At 46.4% G+C, this 24678-nt stretch overlaps 1 protein-coding gene across 1 annotated transcript; it reads right to left on the bottom strand.

The window, feature by feature from the left end:
- Nucleotides 1–3876: 3876 nt before the first annotated feature.
- On the bottom strand, nucleotides 3877–17010 carry LOC136387087 (protein FAM90A12-like). The gene is made up of 9 exons (XM_066358142.1): nucleotides 16891–17010; nucleotides 16221–16420; nucleotides 14749–14938; nucleotides 9343–9408; nucleotides 7586–7785; nucleotides 7025–7133; nucleotides 6107–6379; nucleotides 5073–5138; nucleotides 3877–3906 (listed from the first exon to the last, which is right to left on the bottom strand). Exons 1-9 carry the CDS (start codon nucleotides 17008–17010, stop codon nucleotides 3877–3879), a joined length of 1254 nt encoding a protein of 417 aa, XP_066214239.1.
- Nucleotides 17011–24678: the final 7668 nt, after the last annotated feature.

The following is a 24678-nucleotide window of genomic DNA, read 5'->3' as shown; positions in this document are numbered from 1 at the left end:
AACTCTAAGAGAGCCTTAAAATACTATTTAGCAGATAATTTGGAATTTTGAGAACAATAATCATTGAGAAAATATGGCATATAAATACAAGATAGCATAATCTGGAAATATTACGTGCAGAATTTTATAAGAAATTAAACTTTTTTCAATAGACTATTGCTTGTAAATATTAAACAATAAACCCTGTTGCCAATAAGAATCCGTGCTGGTGAAGTTCCAGTTCTGCTCCCGCACTTGTAAACGTGGAAACATCTGCACTCCTTGGTGTGTGGGTTACAGATACAGCCTGTCTCCTCAGTTGTCTCTTTTCTCCAACAGCTCCTTTCACAGGGCTCACCAACGTCACCTGTCTCCATCTGTGCCCTGGTGGTGACAGCAGAGGCCTGCACTCCACTGGAGAGGGTGCTGTGTGTGCTATGACCCTGTCCCAGCAGGGCCATGAGGGCCTTGTCATAAGCACCCAGTATGAACACTGTAAGGTCCTAGCCCTGTCTCTGTACCCTGCCCCTCCAGGCCAAGGATTTGGTTATTTTTACCACGATGCATCTGACTTGGACTAAATGGGCAGGAGTCCATACCAGAGGCCCATCCTGCACTCAGCTGAGTCCCCAGTGATGAACTTGCTCCTTCCCCAAGCTGAGCCACACCTGTGCTCCCCACCATAGCTGTGAAATCTCCAGCAAGATAAAAAGAAACCCAACAGAGAAGATTCACAGAGGGTCACATGAGCCTTGGCAGTTCCTCTTTGATCCACCAGGGGTCAGGGTTTGATTAAGAGACATAGAAGGAGGGAAACCGCATCACCGACCATTGGGGCCCTTGGTCAGTCCACGGACCTTCCGGCCAGGAAGGCATGTCCACAAGCCCCGCCCCTGCCCACACCCACTCAAGTGCGGTCTTCTGTTTCCCTTCTGTGGGCACTCCAGGTGTGGGGTCTGAAATTTTGGGATGTGCATGTACTTGAAATCTCAGTGTCCTTCTCATGTCCTTTAATTGTTGGTGAACCTGCCCCCATGCTGACCATGATAAAGGCCCAGGAATCCAGGCTTTGCCCTTCGGGTCAACCTTGTGGGGACAGAAGGGTGCTCAGGGACTACCCCCAGTTGCTGAGCGCCCAGCATGCCCCCCCTGCCCCCCCAGAAGCTGCCTGTACCCTCTCTTCCTGCTTGTGCCCCAGGGGCACCCGTCCCACCTGCCTCTGCCCCGGACAGTAGCATCAACTCTCAAGACCACCCTCCTGTGACTGAGGGTCCTGGGCCCAGCTTGAAAAATGAGTTCCCTTTCCCTTCGGAATTCTACAAAGCGGCTTTCATCTTGCTGGTCTCATTCTTTTAATTATTAATCATTCCTTTGTTTCTGCACCTATTCAGATGGAAGCTATAGGAATTTTGAATGCCATCAACAATGTTTTCTCATGAAAATTTTCCCGAACTCTGACTATGTGTTGACTCCCACTTATTTATTTTATTTATTTATTTATTTATATATTTTTTACAGAGAGAGAGAGTCAGAGTGAGGGATAAACAGGGATAGACAGACAGGAACAGAGAGATGAGAAGCATCAATCATTAGTTTTTTGTTGCGCATTGCGACACCTTAGTTGTTCATTGATTGCTTTCTCATATATGCCTTGACTGTGGGCCTTCAGCAAGACTGAATAACCCCTTGCTCGAGCCAGCGACCTTGGTTTCAAGCTGGTGAGCTTTTTGCTCAAGCCAGATGAGCCTGCGCTCAAACTGGCAACCTCGGGGTCTTGAACCTGGGTCTTCCGCATCCCAGTCTGACGCTCTATCCACTGCGCCACCGCCTGGTCAGGTGACTCCCACTTATTTAATGTCACTTAATTCAATCAGGGGTATTTTACACTGTAAAATTTACAGGGTTTTGTCCAGAATACTCTACACAATTATTTCTAATTGAACCTTTATTTGGCTGTGTTGTGTGTGGTCAGTAATCATGTTCTGTTTATATTATGTACTGATGAAATGTATGGGTGTACGATTATATATTAGATACATTCATTTCATACCTACACTGTAGTGAAGGACATCTTTATCACTTACCAAGTGATCACACCACTACTTGTTGAGTGTTTGCCTTTGGTGTTTAGGTTCAATATGGGTGTTGGTTCAAGGATAGCATTTGCATCGCTGCGAATAAAATGGAAAAATCCCCCGTGTGAGAACCTTCATTTTGCTTGTTGTAAGCAAATACAGTTAATTGTTAAAAACAAAACCAAAAACAAACAAAATAAAAAACACAGACTAAAAAAAGAGCTTAACAGGTGGCTGATGGGATTAGGGATTTATCCTCCTGCAGCCTTATTTTCCGGGCTGTGGCTGGGAAGAGGTGGGGGAGGAACAGCTATAGGCAAGAGCAGGGGTCCCCAAACTATGGCCCATGGGCCGCATGTGGCCCCCTGAGGCCATTTATCCGGCCCCGCGCACTTCCAGAAGGGGCACCTCTTTCATTGGTGGTCAGTGAGAGGAGCATAGTTCCCATGGAAACACTGGTCAGTTTGTTGATTTAAATTTACTTGTTCTTTATTTTAAATATTATATTTGTTCCTATTTTGTTTATTTACTTTAAAATAAGGTATATGCAGCCTGGCCAGGTGGTGGCGCAGTGGATAGAGCGCCGGACTGGGATGCGGAAGGACCCAGGTTCGAGACCCTGAGGTCGCCAGCTTGAGCGCGGGCTCATCTGGCTTGAGAGAAGAGCTCACCAGCTTAAACCCAAGGTGGCTGGCTCCAGCAGGGGGTTACTTGGTCTGCTGAAGGCCAGCGGTCAAGGCACATGTGAACAGCAATCAATGAACAACTAAGAAGTCGCAACGCGCAACGAGAAACTGATGATTGATGCTTCTCATCTCTCTCCGTTCCTGTCTGTCTGTCCCTGTCTATCTCTGCCTCTGTAAAAAAATAATAATAATAAAAAAAATAATAATAATAATAAGGTATATGCAGTGTGCATAGGAATTTGTTCATAGTTTTTTTTTACAGTCCGGCCTTCCAATGGTCTGAGGGACAGTGAACTGGCCCCCTGTGTAAAAAGTTTAGGGACCCCTGGTCAAGAACATCCTGTGGCCCAGGTGGTCAGGGACATGGGCTGGAGGTCTCTGATCCTGCCCCGTGACCTTCCATAAGTAGGGACACGCAATCTGAGACAGCCAGCACCTGGCGATGAAGGTCACAGCTGTGTCCCCCCATGGCTGACAAGGACACAGGGGATGCTGGAGGGAAATGGATGAGGGAGGTGGGCTCTGTAGGAAGAGCTGGTGGAGGAAGGGCTGTGAGCACCTGGGGTCTGGGTCTCTGCCCAGAGGCCCCGGACACAGGCCTGAATGTTTGCTCAGAACCACGCAGGGACACCGGGCACCACACTCAGCTTCAGCACAGGTTTAATTGTTCACGTATCTTCAAGGATTGCTATACTTACAAGGTTAAATTTCTTGCAAAATTCTAATTTCAATAAAACGAGATCACTTTCTTGCCTGCAATTTATGCCCCAAATATTTAAATAGGTAATTTCTGAAAGTCTCATTTACTTGCAGAGTTGTATGAGAAAGGATTCATTGATGAAATTTCACAAACATACTTGTATTTTCTGATAGAATATGTAACTGAACTGTCCTCTGCTTTTATTCTAAGAGGGCGGTCTCCTCAGGAGTGACTAAGCAGTGTGATTCCTGAAGGGATGGTCTTCCTGACGCTGAGGGTGTGGGTACACTATGAGTCCTCAAAACACCTCAGTGTTGTTTGTGAGCATGAAGTTTCCCCTGATTTGACACTGAATGACCCCGTCCAGAGAATGGTCTGTGAGAAACCATGGTTTCCTTCCAACGCGACTCCTTCTTCCCCATGTTCTTGTTCTCCCTTATCCTTGGTCCTGGGGCAGGAAAAGCCCCTGAGGGTCCCAAGGAACAGGCAGTCATGATGTCAGACACCACACATCTGATTCTCAGCGTGAGCAGTTTCAATTGCTAGTAGATTCTAAACTAAGATGAAAAAGAATGCCAAGTGAGGGACGTGAAATAAATATCGACACAATAAACTGGAAAGATGCAGAGAACTTTTGATGTTACTTCTATAACTTGAATGAAATATGGACCTCCACATCTTAATGTCTGACAACTCACCAGAGCCCATCCCTGCCGGAGCTGGTGAAGCCAGATGAACGCTGAGGTCAGTCCCATAGAATGGACAAGTCTTGTCCTTTCAGTGTCCCCAACCCTTTTGTTTCTTCTCCTAGGAGCCATTCCTATGTCCTGAGTTCGAATGCCATTTATCCTGGAAGAGAGTTGATCAATCTAATCAGGGCTACACTCTGAGGACACTCTCAGCTGCACTCATGTCCTCTCTAGTGAGGGAGCGCCAAGGGTGACATCTCCTAGTTAACCCCTGTAAATGTGTGAGTGACATGGAAGGAGTGAATGTGGAGTCCCAGGGACTGGGAAGCACAGAGGCAGGAGGGACACTGGCAGTGGGTCTCAGAGTGTGACGGTGCTCTGGTGTCTCCATCCCAGTCTGGGGGCATCCCCGCCAGGGGTGGTATGGAGTTCTGTCTCTCATCCCAGGGCCGAGCTCTGAAATCCGTGGGTGTCTCTGCTCAGACCTGTCCCTACCCATTCTGTCCTATCGCCTGTCCTGAAGGGATTTGCCTATAATTTCTAAAGCTGTCCTGAACCCCTCTACATGCTGTTTTTGTCCTCTTCTCCTGTGTCCTTTTTCCTAAAGTAACACATTTTCTAGCAAACTTAGGGATCTGATCACCACCCACACCCTTAGGGGCCAACGGACTTCCCTCACCATTCACTTAGGGATCCTGTACCCTGACCTCCACTGTTATTTTACTTTCAATAATAATATTAGTATAATTAACAACACTGCCATTTTTTTTAAATGGCCAGACAAGCTCAGAAATAACAAACACATATAATATGCTACTTGGCTGAACTTTATTAATCTTGAAAAGACCTGAAAAATACAACTTTAATATAAACTTCATAAACAAAAGGTACAAAGTCATGGGAACCCTTCCACCCTGTTTCTCATTGAAATCATCCAGCTCACACAGTCCCACTCAGGACTGGTGGGTGACTGTGTCTGGGTCAACATGCTGGGCCCTTTCCCGTCACCCTGTAACAGGCAGGGCTCACCTCCTGAAGACACAGACAGGGATGCCTGTTCACATTAAATTTAAGGGCTCTTTATGCAAGTAGATAATTATATTATTCAATGGCTTTAAGTTTTAAAAATACTATTTCATATGTTACCTCTATATATAAAATCTATAGTTCATAAAAATAAAAACTACCATTTCAAATATCACCTTAGCTACATAATTCAAAAGTTCAGTAATTATAACAAATTCACATAACCATTAGACAAGATTTACTAAAAAAAAAAGAAAAAAAGAAAAATAAAGGAAAAAAACCAATTGTTACTCCACTACTTGGAATAACGCCCACACACAGAAGTTCATAGCAGGACATTTTATATACACAAGAAAAGACGCAGTCATTGCACGTGTTTGTCCCCGGCATGATCTGGGTCTCCACCCTCTGTCCACCCAGACCTGCAGGGGAGTCTCTGATCACCAGCAGACCCTGCTGCTGGTGATGTCCCCTCCCCAGGTCAACAGTCAGCTCCAGGTCACCCAGCCTGGAGAACAAGTCTTTGTGCCCCGGGGTGTCTCACTGGCCATCACTCTCTTCAGAGGAAGAGGACACCTGAAGGTCCTCACAGAGGACACTCAGAGGGACCCGGGTACAGGCTCCCTCTGCCTCATCTGGGACCGACAGGCTGTGACCAGGAGGGGCTGTCTTCTCAGCGGGAAGGATGGAGGGAGTTATTATGAACCTGGAGCTCCACAGGCCCCTGTCTGACCTCATGAAGACCATGCGGAGGGGCTGGCCGCGAACGAGTGGGCTGGGTGTCACCTGGGATCCGTGGCAGGCCGGGACAGTCCTGAGGAGAGGGCCCTTACGGGGAGGCATGCCAGGGCGCTGTCCCTGAGCAGGTGTCAGGCTGGGGACCTGAGGTTTCCCTGCAGGTCTAACTCCAGGGGGACAGGCAGGAGGATGGGCAGTCTGGGGAAACCCCACCTCTGGTTCCTGCGAGCGCTTCTTGGGGGACAGGCAGGGGCTGAGTCTGGGCTTCTTGTGCGGGTTCTGGCTGGTCTGGGTCAAGGTCAGAGCAGCTCTCTTTCCGGAAGCCTGGATGCCGAGATTGGAGTCCTGGCTCAAACCTTGTGCTGCCAGAATCCGGGTGGTCTGTGAGGTCACGTATGGGAGTCTGGTCGGTGGCCCACTGGTGAGACTGGAGTGGGCCACATGTTTGCTCTGGGTCGTGTGCACGAGCGTCGGTCTGTTCGGACGCTGTCAGAGAACAGAGCACACAGGTTACGCGTTAGGATCACACACCATCAAATACAAAATAGAATTTAAAAATGCAAAGCTAAAGCTAAGCACTTAATACAAGATATACACAGTAAAGTAATCCCAGCAGTTTACGGAGAGATGATGAGGTCGTTGATCTCACTGCTAGTCAGTAACAACTGCATTAAAAATACCCCTTGATACCATTTCTGACATCATATAAAAAACCCACAAAGCTTCTTACAATGCTTCCTGTTAACTATGTTGGTGCAGGACATGCCCGTTCACACCATTTTCAATAAATTGACACAATCATGGTGCTTGGAAAGCAGTTTAAGGACTAGCAAGTGTGGGCAGGTGATTTGAGTGTTAGGACCCCAATGGTAAGATGCTAGTTGTCCCCCGAGTGATAGCCCTTTGGAAGCATTGAGTGAGGACAGGACAACACTGGCCCTAGCCTGCTGGGAGCAGACAAGTAAGTGCAAAGCAACATCAGAGACAGCCAGAGCAATGACACAGGGACACTACACTGTAGAGGCCATGTCGGTCCACACTGACGGTTACCATCCCCTCACACGGAAATCGTTGTGGGAAGTCAGAGTGATCCCAAAGGGAGAAAAGACACCGGAGAAGGGGGACACTCACCCTCACATAGTCACAGGGTTCTGTCTGATCCTTGAAGGAGTGCTGGGGCCTCCCGGGGGGTCTCCTGGGAAACCTCTGGACCAGAGCCTGTCTCTGCTGCTCCTCGTCCCTGCAGGACATGACAGGTGAGTGAGAGTCCCTGCATTTTTCATTCCCAATGGGGAGAAACCCATCATCATCCCAGGCTCATTCCCTGTGACCCTGTCATCCAGGGAGTGAGGCCCGGGCCTTTGTCAGACTGGACTTTCCTCCACTCAGATCACTGCCTCCTCCTGGAAGTCCTCCACTTTTTTTGTGAAGGACTTCCATTTGGAGTACGTTGCCTGCCTCCCTGCCCTTGCAGATGAACAGATGCTGCCTCTCAAGTACCTGCCCCCTTCCACACAAGAGCCCCCCAGTATAGGAACGACCACCTGAGTGTGACCCCTGTTGGACATGGCAGCTTGCCCAACCTCTCCATGCTCCTGTCTTTGCCCGGACGAGGCCATGCAGACAGTGCAGGAATGGGCACACTGGACTCCAGGCCCCAAAGAGATTGGTCCTATCCTCCCACATGCTCACCTTGACCTCTGCTCATTCTCCCTGGCAGCGCTGTTGGGAGGTCCTACAGCCCGCAGGTCTCGGGGGGTCCATGGCTTGCGGTTCTCCTTCATCTGCTTGGGGCCCAGGGGCTGGGGGGCCAGAGCCCCATCCCAGCGCTTCATGGGACACCTGACACTCTTTGCCTTGTGCCCGAAGCCCAGGCAGTTCTTGCACTTCACCTGTAGGAGGAGCAAGCAGTCACGTCACAGGCTGGTTTCTAAGAGGACTTGGAGGACAGACTCAGGGATGTGAGTGTGGGTGATGGAGAGGGACCTAAACACGGGCTCACCGGGCCCCCGGATATTGAAGATGTGAGGGTGGATCCTGAGACTCATGTTAGTTATGGGAGAACATAGGAAAGGCGAGTGGAGGACTAAGTGTCAATACATAGACACAAATAAAATATGTGGACACGAAACAGCTGCCTATGGCACTAGCTATGAAATGTGGTTGTTGTTCTGAGACTCAGGAGCATCAGCCTCACCAGCTATTTTGTGTCCAAATACTTGTATTGAGGACATCACAAGGTAGGTGGTCCTTGGAAGGGAGAAGGGAACTCAGTTCTGGGCGCTGAACTTGCCAGGTCCAAATCCTGAGTCTGTTGTCCATGCCCGCCCCTGGTTCCTGACACAGCCAAGTATCTACTTACTCTTGGGTCTTGCTTGTTGGGGCGGGGAGCCTTGTGTGCCACTGGGGCCCTCTGTTGCTTCTTCCCTCTCTGGGCTGTCAAGGGTCTGCAGGGCCCGAGCTGTGGGAAGTACCCGCCATCTCCAACTCCACCTTAAATCTGAGTTCTGTCTTTCTCAGCTACGGAATTAGGAAATTCCTGAGGAAAGAGAGAGAGAGAGATAAATAAACTCCACATTTCAAATCACACATAGAAAACAGTTTCTAGTTGACCCTCTCTTCCATATAGGGAAGATGAGACAGCATGATCACTCAGAAAATCCACTGTCTCTCTCTGGGAGAACTCATTTCTGGACCTTGGGCCAGGCTCCCATAATTACCAGCCCCCTGGGCAGGACCCTAAACTTAAACACCCAGGGCTAACCTGGTGACTTTTGATGAGTTGTTTAGGAGAGTTTGATTAGGTCGATCACAACCCCTCAGAGCAGGACAGAGTAAGGCAGTATTTCCCCAGACTGACACCGTCCTCAGTGCTGCAGGAATACTGAGCCCCCATATAGAAGAGAAAAATTAAAGTACGCTCTCGTCTAAAATGTGAAGCTCCCAGGAACAGAGAGTACAGGAACTTCCAAGTACATCTTCTCTGAGGCAAAGTTATATTCTCCTCTCCTAGACAAGGAGCTTCACAGATCAGGGTCTGGGCTATTTATTCTCTTTTATCTTTCTATCTCCACTGCCTAAAATTTACCAGTTTGCAATGAATGTGAGACGAGTATGTTAGAACTGAGTCTGAACAAATCAGTGATCCTGGCTTTACGTGCTCTTAGTCTGGTCCACCCTCTCTCCATTACAGAGCACCCACAGGTTCCCACCATCCCAGCGATGAGTCCATTTCATTAGAAATTTACTTTGGGGTTAAATTAGCATTTGAAGATGACGAATTTCCCTGTGCTTAGATTTATTATCAAACTTCATCAATCCTCACTCCTCTGTCTAAAGCCCCGTCACTGCCTAGTTTACATGCCCTACTCAGTGAACTCTATAAGGACCCAAGCAAAAGGAATTACCCCAAAAATAAAAATAAGAAAGACAATACTCAGGAAACCTACCTGAAACCCAGCTGTGATCGTCCGGTCCTTCAGCAGATCCTCAGAACACTCATTGAGGCAACTTCTCTGCCCGAGGAGATGAAGCTTCCAGGGAAACTGAGGACGGGTCACTGGGGGGCATTTCCAGTTCTTCTGACCTTTAAGTTGGTTGAATATCATGTGACATGTGGGAGGTGAGCATTCAATTAGCATAATGCCCTTGGATGAAAGGGGGTCTTGCAGGAAAGCCCTGTCCTTGGTCCGTTACAGTTCTCAGGACTTTAAATCTTAGATAGACTCGTGTGCTTACAATTTGGAATTTGTACCTTCTTAGTGGTCAGATGCATGTGAGGTGAGCCATGCAGTAATGCGCTGAGAATCGCGTTCTTCGGCCCTGACCCTCTCCGCACTGTGTACAGCCATCGCCGTCGACCCCTCTCGGCATTGTCATGTTGTAGCACTGCAGCTGTTTCTGAAACTCACTAGTGTTCTCCTGTGTCATGCAGACCTCCTGGCGCCACTGACTGCAGACCCTGTCTGCCCCCGTTGTCCCCTGTCTGAGGGAAGCCGACCTCTCCAGGGAATTCACGTGAAGGAGCCCACAGATGTGTCTCTTTGGGAATGGCTTGTTCTGCACTTTGCCTGGGGACTCATGCTGACCTACAGTCACCCCCTGCGGACAGATAGAGTTCTACAACCCTCCTGCACAACTTTCTCCCGTGGATGGAGGCAGCTCCCTGGCTGGGCGGTGGCGCCCGATTCCTCATGTCTTTCTCATTCCCTCTGCCAGGGCCGGGGTTTGATTAAGAGACTTCATAGAGGGAAACTCTCATTACCGCACTGGGGCCCTTGGTTTGCCATGGAGCTTCCTTGGCTCCAAGGGGCTTCTACAAGCCCGATCCCCACTGGTTCCCCCTGGGATTGTCTCTCCTCTTTCCTTTCTATGGACACTCCGGGTTGGGGGTGGGTGGGGTCTGCCGTTTGGGATGTGCATGTACTTGAACTCCCAGTGTCCTTCTATGTGCATTTGTTAATTGTTGGTGAACGTGCTCCCATGCTGACCTTCCTAAAGGCCCTTGAATCTGGCCCCGCCCTTCGGGTCCATCGTGTGGGGGCGGCGGGGCGCGCAGGGAACTCACACAGGTGACATGCGCCCTGCCGTCCAGCCCGAAGCTGCCTGTGCCTCCTGCTACCGCATCTGCCCGGAGCGGCACCCCGTCCACTGCCTCCTCCTCGGACTGGAACGTCCAGTCTCGGGACTGCCCTCCCGTGGGTGAGGGGCGCAGGCCCTGTCTAAAAATGAGTCCCTTTTCACCTGGAAATTCTCCAGAGTGGTGCTCACCGGGTTTGTCTCATTCTTTTAATTACTGATCGTTCCTTTATCTCCTCAGCGCTTCAGAAAGAAACTCTGAGCATTTTAAATGCCATGAACAATGTTTTCTCTTAAAAATATTCCCCAACTTGGACTCTATGTTGACTACCACTTAATTGTTGTCGCTTATTTCAATGAGGGGTTTTTAACAGGATTTTGTCTAGAACACTCTAGGTAGGAATTTTTATTTGAAGCTCTGTGTTGGCTGCATTGTATGTTGTCAGCAACATGCTCTAGTTTATGTTATATACTCATTAAGTATACGATATACAATTTTTCATTAGATACATCCGTTTCATACACATTCTGTAGTGAAGTACATGTTTATCACGTACGATGTGATCACACCACTACTTCTAGAGTGTTTGCCTTTGGAGTTTAGGTTCTATATGTGTTGGTTGAGGGGAGCATTTGCATCTCTGAGGACAAAAGGTGAAAATCCCATTTAGGAGAACCTTCATTTTGCATGGGGGATACACATTAATAATTAAAAAACACAGGAAGCCCTGGCCGGTTGGCTCAGCGGTAGAGCGTCGGCCTAGCGTGCGGAGGACCCGGGTTCGATTCCCGGCCAGGGCACACAGGAGAAGCGCCCATTTGCTTCTCCACCCCTCCGCCGCACTTTCCTCTCTGTCTCTCTCTTCCCCTCCCGCAGCCAAGGCTCCATTGGAGCAAAGATGGCCCGGGCGCTGGGGATGGCTCTGTGGCCTCTGCCCCAGGCGCTAGAGTGGCTCTGGTCGCAATATGGCGACGCCCAGGATGGGCAGAGCATCGCCCCCTGGTGGGCAGAGCGTCGCCCCTGGTGGGCGTGCCGGGTGGATCCCGGCCGGGCGCATGCGGGAGTCTGTCTGACTGTCTCTCCCCGTTTCCAGCTTCAGAAAAATGAAAGAAAAAATAAAAATAAAAAAATAAAAAATAAAAAAAATAAAAAAAAATAAAAACACAGGAGACAGCTCAGGAGGTGGCTGATGGGATTAAGCATTTTTCCTCCTGCAGCCGTGTTTTCCCAGCAGCCCCTGGGCAGTGGTGGGGGAGGAGCTATGTTCGCACCTGGGGAGACTGGAGTCTGTAACCTCAGGAATTAGCTAAGATACAGAACCTAGCCTGGAATTCACTGCTTTGCCCCCACAGCTCAATTTGAGATTTTGAAACTAAATTCAGGGAGTTTTTGTGGTCCAGGTGGGCAGCGCTGCCTGTCTCCTCTCCAACGTTGCCACTAGAGGCAGAGACATGGGCTGGAGGTCTCTGATCCTTCCCCGTGACCTTCCATAAGCAGGGACAGGCACTCTGAGACAGCCAGCACCTGTGAATGAAGCTCACAGCTCTGTCCCCACCAGGACTGACAGGGAGACAGGAGCGCTGGAGGGAAATGGATGAGGGAGGTGGGCTCTGTAGGAAGAGCTGGTGGAGGAAGGGCTGTGAGCACCTGGGGTCTGGGGCTCTCTCCACGGGCCCCGGGAACAGGACTGAATGTGTGCTCAGAACCGCGCAGGGACACCGGGCACCACACTCAGCTTCAGCACAGATTTTATTATTCACGTATCTTCAAGGATTCCTATACTTAGGTTAAATTTCTTGCAAAATTCTAATTTCAATAAAACGAGATCATTTTCTTGCCTGCAATTTATGCCCCAAATTTTTAAGTAGGTAATTTCTGAAAGTCTCATTTACTTGCAGAGTTGTATGAGAAAGGATTCATTGACGAAATTTCACACACATACTCGTATTTTCTGATGGAATACATAACTGAACTGTCCTCTGATTTTATTCTAAGAGGGCGGTCTCCTCAGGATTGTCTAAGCAGTGTGATTCCTGAAGGGATGGTCTTCCTGACGCTGAGGGTGTGGGTACACTATGAGTCCGCAAAACTCCTCAGTGTTGTTTATGAGCATGAAGTTTCCCCTGATTTGACACTGAATGACCCCATCCAGAGAATGGTCCGTGAGAAGCCAGGGTTTCCTTCCAAGGCGACTCCTTCTGCCCCATGTTCTTGTTCTCCCTCATCCTTGGTCCTGGGGCAGGAAAAGCCCCTGAGGGTCCCAGGGATCCAGAAGTCATGATTTCAGACACCACACATCTGACTCTCAGCGTGAGTAGTTTCAATTGCTAGTAGATTCTATACAAAGATGAAAAAGAATGCCAAGTGAGGGACGTGAAATAAATATTGACACAATAAACTGGAAAGATGCAGAGAACTTTTGATGTTACTTGTATAACTTGAATGAAATATGGACCTTTCAAATCTTAATGTCTGATACCTCACCAGAGCCCAACCCTGCCGGAGCTGGTGAAGCCAGATGAACGCTGAGGTCAGTCCCACAGAACGGCCAGGTCTTGTCCTTTCAGTGTCCCCAACCCTTTTGTTTCTTCTCCTAGGAGCCATTCATATTTCCAGAGTTCCACTATCATTTATCCTGGAAGACAGTTGATAAATCTAATCAGGGCTACACTCTGAGGACACTCTCAGCTGCACTTATGTCCTCCCTAGTGAGGGAGCACCAAGGGCGACATTTCCTAGTTTACCGTGTATGTGTGTGAGTGACATGGAAGGAGTGAATGTGGAGTCCCAGGGACTGGGAAGCACAGAGGCAGGAGGTTTGCAGGCAGTGGGTCTCAGAGAGTGACGGTGCTTTGGTGTCTCCGTCCCAGTCTGGGGAGACCCTCGCCAGGGGTGGTCTGGAGTAACATATTGTCTAGCAAACTTAGGGATCTGATCACCACCCACACCCTTAGCGGCCAACAAAGTTCCCTCACCATTCACTTAGTGGATCCTCTACCCTGAACTCCACTGTTATTTTACTTTCAATAATAATATTAGTATCATTAACAACACTACCATTTTTTATAAATGGCCAGACATGATCAGAAATAAGAAACCCGTATTTTATGCTACTTGGCAGAACTTTATTAATCTTGAAAAGACCTGAAAAATACAACTTTAATATAACACTTCATAAAGAAAAGGTACAAAGTCATGGGAACCCTTCCACCCCGTTTCCCATTGAAATCATCCAGCTCACACAGTCCCACTCAGGACTGGTGGGTGACTGTGTCTGGGTCACCATGCTGGGCCCTTTCCTGTCACCCCGAGACAGTCAGGGCTCACCTCCTACAGACCCAGACAGGGCTGCCTGTTCACATAAATTTAAAGGGCTCTTTATGCAAGTAGATAATTATATTATTCAATGGCTTTAAGTTTTAAAAATACTATTTCATATGTTACCTCTATATATAACATCTATACTTCATAAAAATAAAAACTACCATTTCAAATATCACCTTAGCTACATAATTCAAAAGTTCAGTAATTATAACAAATTCACATAACCATCAGAGAAGATTTACTAAAAAAAAAAGGAAAAAAAGAAAAATATAGGAAAAAACCCAATTGTTACTCCACTACTAGGAATAACGCCCACACACAGAAGTTCATAGCAGGACATTTTATATACACAAGAAAAGACACAGTCATTGCACGTGTTTGTCCCCGGCATGATCTGGGTCTCCACCCTCTGTCCACCCAGACCTGCAGGGGAGTCTCTGATCACCAGCAGACCCTGCTCCTGGTGACGTCCCCTCCGCAGGTCAATAGTCAGCTCCAGGTCACCCAGCCTGGAGAACAAGACTTTGTGCCCAGGGATGTCTCACTGGCCATCGCTCTCTTCAGAGGAAGAGGACACCTGAAGGTCCTCACAGAGGACACTCAGAGGGACCCGGGTACAGGCTCCCTCTGCCTCATCTGGGATGGACAGGCTGTGACCAGGAGGGGCTGGCTTCTCAGCGGGAAGGACAGATGGAGCTGTTATGAACCTGGAGGTCCACAGACCACTGTCTGACCTCATGAAGACCATGCGGAGGGGCTGGCCGGGAACGTGTGGACTGGGTGTCACCTGGGATCCGTGGCAGGCTGGGACAGTCCTGAGGAGAGGGCCCTTACGGGGAGGCGTGCCAGGGCGCTGTCCCTGAGCAGGTGTCAGGGTGGGGCCCTGAGGTTTCCCTGAAGGTCTAACTCCAGGCGGACAGGCAGGAGGACAGGCAGTCTGGGGAAACCCCACCTCTGGTCCCTGCGAGCGCTTCTTGGGGGACAGGCATAGGCTGAGTCTGGGCTTCTTCTGGGGGTTCTCGCTCGTCTGGGTCAAGGGCAGAGCAGCTCTCTTTCCGGAAGCCTGGATGCCGAGATTGGAGTCCTGGCCCGAACCTTGTGCTGCCAGAATTCCGGTGGTGTGTGAGGTCACGTATGGGAGTCTGGTCGGTGGCTCAATGGTGAGACAGGAGTGGGGCACACGTTTTCTCTGGGTCGTGTGCACGAGCGTCGGTCTGTTCGGACGCTGTCAGAGAACAGAGCACACAGGTTACGCGTTAGGATCACACACCATCTAATACAAAATACAATTTAAAAATGCAAAGCTAAAGCTAAGCAGTTAATACAAGATATACACAGTAAAGGTATCCCAGCAGTTCACAAAGAGATGATGAGGTCGTTGATCTCACCGCTGGTCAGTAAGAACTGCATTAAAAATACCCCTTGATACTATTTCTAACATCATATAAAAAACCCACAAAGCTTCTTAAAATGCTTCCTGTTATGTTGGTGCAGGACACGCCCATTCACACCATTTTCAATAAATTGACACAATCATGGTGTTTGGAAAGCAGTTTAAGGACTAGCAAGTGTGGGCAGGTTATTTGAGTGTTAGGACCCCAATGGTAAGATGCTAGTTGTCCCCCGAGTGATAGCCCTTTGGAAGCATTGAGTGAGGACAGGCAACACTGGCCCTAGCCTGCTGGGAGCAGACAAGTAAGTCCAAACCATCATCAGAGACAGCCAGAGCAATGACACAGGGACACTACACTGTAGAGGCCATGTCAGTCTACACTGAAGGTTACCATCCCCTCACACGGAAATCGTTGTGGGAAGTCAGAGTGATCCCAAAGGGGAAAAAGACTGGAGAAAGGGGACACTCACCCTCACATAGTCACAGGGTTCTGTCTGATCCTTGAAGGAGTGCTGGGGCCTCCCGGGGGGTCTTCTGGGAAACCTCTGGACCAGAGCCTGTCTCTACTGCTCCTCGTCCCTGCAGGACACGACAGGTGAGTGAGAGTCCCTGCATTATTCATTCCCAATGGAGAGAAACCCATCATCATCCCAGGCTCATTCCCTGTGACCCTGTCATCCAGGGAGTGAGGCCCCGGACTTTGCCAGACTGGACTTTCCTCCACTCATATCACTGCCTCCTCCTGGGAGTCCTCCACTTTTTTTGTGAAGGACTTCTATTTGGAATACGTTGCCTGCCTCACTGCCCTTGCAGATGAACAGATGCTGCCTCCCAAGTACCCGCCCCCTTCTACACCAGAGCCCCCCAGTATAGGAAAGACCACCTGAGTGTGACCCCTGTTGGACATGGCAGCTTACCCAACATCTCCATGCTTCTGTCTTTGCCTGGACGAGGCCATGCAGACAGTGCAGGAATGGGCACACTGGATTCCAGGCCCCCAAGAGATTGGTCCTATCCTCCCACATGCTCACCTTGACCTCTGCTCTGTCTCCCTTGCAGCGCTGTTGGGAGGTCCTACAGCCCGCAGGTCTCGGGGGGTCCATGGCTTGCGGTTCTCCTTCATCTGCTTGGGGCCCAGGGGCTGGGGGGCCAGAGCCCCGCCCCAGCGCTTCATGGGACACCTGACACTGTTTGCCTTGTGCCCGAAGGCCAGGCAGTTCTTGCACTTCACCTGTAGGGGGAGCAAGCAGTCACGTCACAGGCTGGTTTCTAAGAGGACTTGGAGGACAGACTCAGGGATGTGAGTATGGGTGATGGAGAGGGACCTAAACACGGGTTCACCGGACCCCCGAATATTGAAGATGTTAGGGTGGATCCTGAGACTCATGTTAGTTATGGGAGAACATAGGAAAAGCAAGTGGAGGACTAAGTGTCAATACATAGACACAGATAAAAATATGTGGACACGAAACAGCTGCCTATGGCACTAGCTATGAAATGTGGTTCTTGTTCTGAGACTCAGGAGCATCAGCCTCTCCAGCTATTTTGTGTCCAAATACTTGTATTGAGGACATCACAAGGTAGGTGGTCCTTGGAAGGGAGAGGGGAACTCAGTTCTGGGCGCTGAACTTGCCAGGTCCAAATCCTGAGTCTGTCGTCCATGCCCGCCCTGGTTCCTGACACAGCCAAGTATCTACTTACTCTTGGGTCCTGCTCCTCGGGGCGGGGAGCCTTTTGTGCCACTGGGGCCCTCTGTTGCTTCTTCCCTCGCTGGGCTGTCAAGGGTCTGCAGGGCCCGAGCTGTGGGGAAGTACCCGCCATCTCCACTCCACCTTAAATCTGAGTTCTGTCTTTCTTAGCTACGGAATTAGGAAATTCCTGAGGAAAGAGAGAGAGAGAGATAAATAAACTCCACATTTTAAATCACACATAGAAAACAGTTTCTAGTTGACCCTCTCTTCCATATCAGGAAGATGAGATAGCATGATCACACAGAAAAACCGTTTCTCTCTCTGGGAGAACTCATTTCTGGACCTTGGGCCAGGCTCCCATAATTACCAGCCCCCTGGGCAGGACCCTAAACTTAAACACCCGGGGCTAACCTGGTGACTTTTGATGAGTAGTTTAGGAGAGTTTGATTAGGTTGATCCCAACCCCTCAGAGCAGGACAGAGTAAGGCAGTATTTCCCCAGACTGACACCGTCCTCAGTGCTGCAGGAATACTGGGCCCCCATATAGAAGAGAAAAATTAAAGTATGCTCTCGTCTAAAATGTGAAGCTCCCAGGAACAGAGAGTACAGGAATTTCCAAGTACATCTTCTCTGAGGCAAAGTTATATTCTCCTCTCCTAGACAAGGAGCTTCACAGATCAGGGTCTGGGCGATTTATTCTATTTTATCTTTCTATCTTCACTGCCTAAAATGAACCAGTTTGCAATGAATGTGAAACGTGTATGTTAGAACTGAGTCTGAACAAATCAGTGATCCTGGCTTTACGTGCTCTTAGTCTGGTCCACCCTCTCTCCATTACAGAGCACCCACAGGCTCCCACCATCCCAGCGATGAGTCCATTTTATTTGAAATTTACTTTGGGGTTAAATTAGCATTTGAAATGACGAATTTCCCTGTGTTCAGATTTATTATCAAACTTCATCAATCCTCACTCCTCTGCCAAAAGCCCCGTCACTGCCTAGTTTACATGCCCTACTCAGTGAACTCTATAATGACCCAAATGAAAGTAAATACCCCAAAAATAAAAATAAGAAAGACAATACTCAGGAAACCTACCTGAAACCCAGCTGTGATCGTCCGGTCCTTCAGCAGATCCTCAGAACACTCAGTGAGGGAACTTCTCTGCCCGAGGAGAAGAAGCTTCCAGGGAAACTGAGGACGGGTCACTGGGGGGCATTTCCAGTTCTTCTGACCTTTAAGTTGGTTGAATTTCATGTGACATGTGGGAGGTGAGCATTCAATTAGCATAATGCGCTTGGATGAAAGGCGGCCTTACAGGAAAGCCCTGTTCTTGGTCCTTTACAGTTCTCAGGACTTTTAATCTTAGATAGACTCGTGTGCTTACAGTCTGGAATCTGTACCTTCTTAGTGGTCAGATGCATGTGGGGTGAGCCGTGCAGTAATGCGCTGAGAATCGCGTTCTTGGGCCCTGACCCTCTCCGCACTGTGTGCAGCCATCGCCGTCGACCCCTCTCGGCATTGTCATGTTGTAGCACTGCAGCTGTTTCTGGAACTCACTAGTGTTCTCCTGTGTCATGCAGACCTCCTGGCGCCACTGACTGCAGACCCTGTCTTCCCCCGTTGTCCCCTGTCTCAGCAAAGCCAACCGCTCTAGGGAATTCACGGGAAGGAGCCCACAGATATGTCTCTTTGGGAATGGCTTGTTCTGCACTTTGCCTGGGGACACATGCTGACCTTGAGTCACCCCCTGCGGACAGATGGAGCTCTACAACCCTCCTGCATAACCTTCTCCCGTGGATGGAGGCGGCTCCCAGCCTGGGCGGTGGCGCCCGATTCCTCATGTCTTTCCTATTCCCTCTGCCAGGGCCAGGGTTTGATTAAGAGACTTCATAGAGGGAAACTCTCATTACCGCACTGGGGCCCTTGGTTGGCCATGGACCTTCCCTGGCTCCAAGAGTGCCAGGGTCCAGACCTGGGAGGGATTCAGGGGTCCCACAGGAGGAGACGGCGTTGGCGAAATTCCAGTGAGAGAGCCGAATTCTTTTCTTTGTCTTTATTCTCTAGTTAGCATTTATTGCCAGGCATCTCTGCCAAATGGTAGTACAGCTTCTTTTTTTATACACACACACCAAGTTACAATTATATGGTAAAATCATTGCTTCTGTTTCACTATGTTTACATGTTTCCAGATAACAGTTAATTTATATCTATAAACTACAAATCAGGTGGCAATTCACTCAAAGGACAACTAAAAAATAACTTGAATAGCGATAACAACATTGGTAAAAGCTTTTAAAGGATTAGTACTAACTAATAACTCAACTTTACTGTTGTTGTGAGTCAAGGGGCAGAGAGAGATTAACAGACAAAATCATTAAGGATTAGCAAAGGACCACCACTTGCTCAGGCAAATGGCCTTGAGTTTATGCAGTGTCCTAACTTTTCTCACAAGATAACAAAAGGCTTGCCCATTAAGAAATTGACATAACATTAAGAGTAACTTTTACTTAAAGATATATAGAGTGCACTTGCAAGATAGCTTAGTAGCAACATAATTTCAGAAGACATTAATTGCTATTGCTGCTATGGATGCCCCTCCCCCCCATTCCTCTCATTATCTGAAGAAAAAATCTTGGAAAGTACACAAACCTCATGAGAGTGTCTCACTGAGAAAGCCCAGCAACTGCCTTCAGTCATAAAACAAGTCTCTTAGCAAAACATTCTTTTCTTGCTGACTGCCTTCCTATCCCAGGCCACACAACGGGCCATTCCATAACACCTTACCTAAGATTCTATTGTCTAGTTAAATTTTATTTATTTACTATATTCACACACTAGTTAAGTTCTAACTATATTCTTCTTAGAGTGTTCCACCATCTGCAGGTCAGGTAAGCAAGAAGAAAGGAAAGTTTCTCTACTCTATCACATGAAAAGGCTAGGGAGGAAAAATGATGAATTAAGCGAAGGCTGAAAGGTGCTCTGTGCACAGCCACTGCCTCCTACCCATTCACAAGTCACAATCTATTCTTTCTAACATGATTAAGAAGAAATTCCCCTACAAACTTAACCCTTTACGAGGGATATCATAGCCAGCCTCTTATGTTTATGAGCCCAGTTCAAGGGACTTACAGGCTTTTCTGTGGAACTCACACCCTCTGTCTCATTTCCAAAGAAATTACTACGAATCTACAGGGAAAGCACAGTACTATTATCCCTGTGCCATAAATAATAGCACACACCCAGAAAAGGGGGGATATAAGGCCAGATTAATTCAAAAAGTCAAAGGGGGAAGTATCGTTGTGCTTTTCTTTGCGTTGACTTTGTCAACCCGCAGCCATTGGTCTTCACTGCGGTGACTTTGTCAACCAGCAGCCGTTGGTCTTCTCTGCTGTGACTTTGTCAATCAGGAGTTTTTGATCTTCTTCTGCTGTGACCTTGTCAACCAGCAGTTGTGGGTCTTCTCCTGCTGTGACCTTGTCAGCCAGCAGTTGTTGATAGGCTCTGGACATCTCCCCCTTTTTTATTATTAAAATAAAGCTTTTGTATTTTCACAGCTGTTTCCCTGAGATTGCTGTTTAAGAGTGGGAACATGACTGGCAGGACAAGAAGAGTGATAATTGCCACAGCTATTATTATGCCTATATCAGTAGTTAGAGAGGTCAGGCCATGCATAGAAAACATACTTTTAATGTTTTCAACAAATTGATCATCTACTTCTGAGGCAGAGACTAAAGAGCCTGAATTTCCTAAGTTTTGTATCTGCTGATGTAATTCCTTCAAATCTAAACTAATATTACTGTTATTTCATACACCTAACAAATGATTCTGTATATTATTCCATGCTCTGATAGACTGATTGTATTCTAAAGGAGTCACACATATCCACCTGAATCCTGCATGGCATTTAAGAGTCATTCTAGCCTTCATAGCTAACAGCTCATTACCTATGTAAATAAAAGCCTCCTCTAAAGCATTCACCTTCATTTCTAACTTCTCATCTAGAGTCTCCTGTACTGCTAATGCAAGAGATATATTACGAGATAAACTATCTACATGATTTGCACTGTGAACTGATTGAGCTAAAGCAGTGGTGGAAGCAGCTACAGATTCTATAATAGCAATAAGAGCAGTAATTTCCAAAATCAATTCGGCAACAAATCGCTTTCCTCGATGGTGAGCAAGCGCTTCAGAAGCAGCCTGTAGTGCATGCAACCCTGGGTCATCATACCAAGGCTGAGACAGACTAACAGGTAACATCACATAAGGCGGCTGCTGTAGAATAAACATGACTTAAGCTTTGGTGTCATAAGATAGACAGTTTGTTAAAACACAGTGAGAGCAGGAAATGCTAAATATAGAATTATAAGTACTAACAGAAAGATTACTGTTCATTGTAGCAATCAAGAGTGCATAAGGAGCCTGTACACAAGCCTGAAAAAAATATTCTGAACAGGATAAGCGTGAGGCCTAACCATATATGCCGGTGCAGCAGCTGCAATTAACTGCCAAAGCTTTGTTTGATACCTGGTGGTTGATTCATCCTGATAAATCAGCTGTGCAGGTATCCATCCAGTAGACTGCCAACGTGTGATGATTTTATTTAAAGGATCATATTTATTTGACCAACTGTAATTGTATCTCATTTCCTGCACTAATTTTCTATAATCATATTCAAAATAAGGACTAGACCAATCTTGTACAGTGAAATTAACAGCATATGCAATATAATTCATATAATTTTAATATGCACATTCTTGCCATGGGGAAAAACAAATCTATTCTCCACAGACCACCAGTAAGGCTCTTGAGTTGCCTTTTTTGGAGGATAAAGTTTACATGGGTGAAATTCCTTAGGAGGCAATGTAACAGGATTATACTCATGGGTGTCAGGGCCTCCGGGCATTAAAATTGTGAGAGACCATAAGTCTCTTGTAATGTGTCCAGGTTTATTACTTTTAGGAGAGTCAGTCAAAATGGTCTTAAGTGTAGTAGGAAAACACCCAGAAATTTTGCGAGTATTATTAAACATAAAACATATAGGTACCTTATCCGTTTATCCATGAAATGAGAAATTTGAATCAGTTTTATGCATAATAAAAGAACTACATGATTCTCCCAAAAACTTAGTATGATTATTAAACACAGGTATATCATCTCCTTCCCAAGTAACAGGCTTAACTAATGGTGGATTTGGAATATAAGCCCAATAAGATTTCTTTTGTCCAATAGCCTCAACATTAAGTACCTGAATTGAAAGTACAGCTAGCATAGCAATAAACATATTAACAGGGTTATGATGTATGTTTTGTCAATGACAAATTAAATCAGCCCTCTCGGTCAATGCCTTCAACTGGTCCCAGGTTGGTGGGTTGACAGTTCAAGTAGAGCGAGCCTTCTGTTGACCATGATAGGGAGGTAGTCTAGCTTTCTGTAGTGACAGTTGCTGTATCACTCGAGTAACAGGATCATACAGAGAGTTTCTTGATGGCCTTTGCTGGAAAGTCACTGGTGATGCGGGTGGCACAGGAGTCTCCTTCTGGCTGGGAGGGGGCAGCAGATTTCTAGAAGTCTTAGTAGGATAAATTACTGATTGTCTTTTTAGAAATTGCAGCAGTGGGTGAGCAGGAAGATAATATAAAACCTGCCCTGTAAAATTACTAAAAGCAATTTGCCATTCTGAATTTAGCTGTAATGCTTGAAATTGATTCTTATTATAAGGAACAATGACTTTCGTCATTTCTTTACCAAACAACTCTCTGCTGCGGTTTCTTCCTTTAATTATAAGAATAGCCACCAAATCAGTATAGGGCATAATAACTTTCTTGTGAGAGACAGGTAAGTGAAGCCACTCTAGAGGCCCATTTTGCCACAAACATCCAGTAGGAGTGTGTTCAGTGGCTAAAATCACAAGCTGCCATGGTTTCTCTATAATAATTCTGACTAAATGTTGATTATTAATTACTTCTTCTATTTTTCTAAGAGCTTTTGCTGCTGCTTCTGTGAGCTCTCGAGGAGAAGTTGGATTAGCATCTCCTCTCAAAATATCAAACAATGGCTTAAGCTCTGCTGTAGTTAATTTCAAATAGGGTCTAATTCAATTAATGACTTTCAATAATTTTTGATAGTCATTTAGAGTTTTTAAATGATTTTTTCTTAATTGTAACTTTTGCGGATTGACAATGTCTGTAGACAGAAGACGCCCCAAGTAATTAAAAGGTGGCTGTACTTGAATTTTTTCAGGGGCTATTTTTAATCCAAAATTCTGTAAAGACTGAGTTGTTTCTTGTAAAATATTATGCAATTTTTCCCGATCAGGCAGAGCAAGTAAAATATCATTCATATAGTGAATTAAATAAAGATCACGATATTTTAATCTTATTGGATCTAAAGCTTGATTCACAAATTTTTGACAAAGCGTGGGACTGTTTTTCATTCCCTGGGCAATACCTTCCACTGATAATCTCTCATAAGGTTGTTTAAAATTTTCTGATGGCAAACTAAATGCAAACCTTCGAAAATGTTGTGTAGCTAATGGTATAGTAAAAAAGCAGTCCTGTAAATCTAAAACAATTACACTGTAGCCATGAGGCACCGCAACTGGTGAGGGGTTTAAGGGTTCTTATTTGCCTATATAAATCATTTTTGTATATCTGGAGCTATTTGGAAAAAGACAAAACAGCGTTATTAGCTGGATTAAACAAAAGAGGGTAAAAGTCTGAAGAAGAAACAGGTTCAGCATTTCCTGTAGGACTCTAGCGTCTCTCAGCTGTTGAATAATTCTGTATATCAACATTCAAAAGAAATTTTTTAAAGTAAGAAGCATGATAAAGAAGATTTGCAGGAGTTTCAGTATACGAGTTTTCTATATTCATAAAAAAATTTCTACTCCATTAATTAACAGGCAATTTAAAGAACACGTTAAAGCTGGAAAATTCTAATGTGGCTTTTATTATTTCTCTATATTAAAAAAAAATCTACACCTTTGTTAGGCAAATCTACTCTGCTTCATGCTCTGCAGCCACAGCAAGCAGCCTGAAGCTTGAAGCAGTTTAAATCAACAAGTCTTTAGGATTTATATTTCATACTATTTAAATTTAAATGAGCACGCTTTACTTGTTTCAATTAAAATTATAAATTTGTAGGGATGACATATTTATAATATTAGAGCCAGCATATTTAATTTTTGCATGCAAGAACTTAAAAAATCACATTTAGACAACATTAAACAAAGACCAAACACAAACAAGAATCAGACAAAGTAGACAAATCAGACAAATTAGAGAGAAATCCGGGATTTCAGAGATTAGAATATGGCCTGCATGGTCTTTACACAGGGCTATTTTGATTGGAACATTAAGGATAGAAACCAAACAGAATTCTCTCTTGAAAAGTTTCAAGAACGGCCGTTTATGAGATTCTGTTTAGCTATATCCAAACAGGTGTTCCCTTTGCCCTCTTTTCAGGCATAGAACAGGAAATAAATAAAATGAGTTGAGAGAAAGAGGAGAACAGAAAAAACTGTAATTTTTCCAAACTCTTAAGTCCTTCTATTTACTAAAGAAAATCAGATAATAACACAACTTTAAAACTCATCTCAGTCTTCTAATTATTCTTAAATTCTAATAGCTGCTGCAACCGGCAGCCGAAATTCCTCCATTTCAACCCCGACAAGAGGCTTGTTTCTCATATTTTGCCTTTCCAAGCAGGTAATTTTCTCCAGATAAACAGGCTTTAGCGACTTGTTCCCAATCATAAGGAGTCATCCAATTATGAGAAACTGTTTCCACCAAAGACATAG

The sequence above is a fragment of the Saccopteryx leptura genome, unplaced genomic scaffold (assembly GCF_036850995.1).
Source record: "Saccopteryx leptura isolate mSacLep1 unplaced genomic scaffold, mSacLep1_pri_phased_curated manual_scaffold_71, whole genome shotgun sequence".
Classification (NCBI taxonomy): domain Eukaryota; kingdom Metazoa; phylum Chordata; class Mammalia; order Chiroptera; family Emballonuridae; genus Saccopteryx; species Saccopteryx leptura.
The sequence above is the reverse complement of the archived record's forward strand: the minus strand, read 5'-3'. Positions and strand labels throughout refer to the sequence as shown.

Coding starts and splice junctions, on each gene's coding strand:
- LOC136387087 (XM_066358142.1), bottom strand. CDS start 17,010: ATGGCGGGTACTTCCCCACAGCTCGGGCCCTGCAGACCCTTGACAGCC. Junction 14,939..16,220: donor GAGACAGAGCAGAGGTCAAG/GTGAGCATGTGG, acceptor GCCACCGACCAG/ACTCCCATACGTGACCTCAC. Junction 3,907..5,072: donor CCAGTCCTGAGTGGGACTGT/GTGAGCTGGATG, acceptor TGGGACCCTCAG/GGGCTTTTCCTGCCCCAGGA.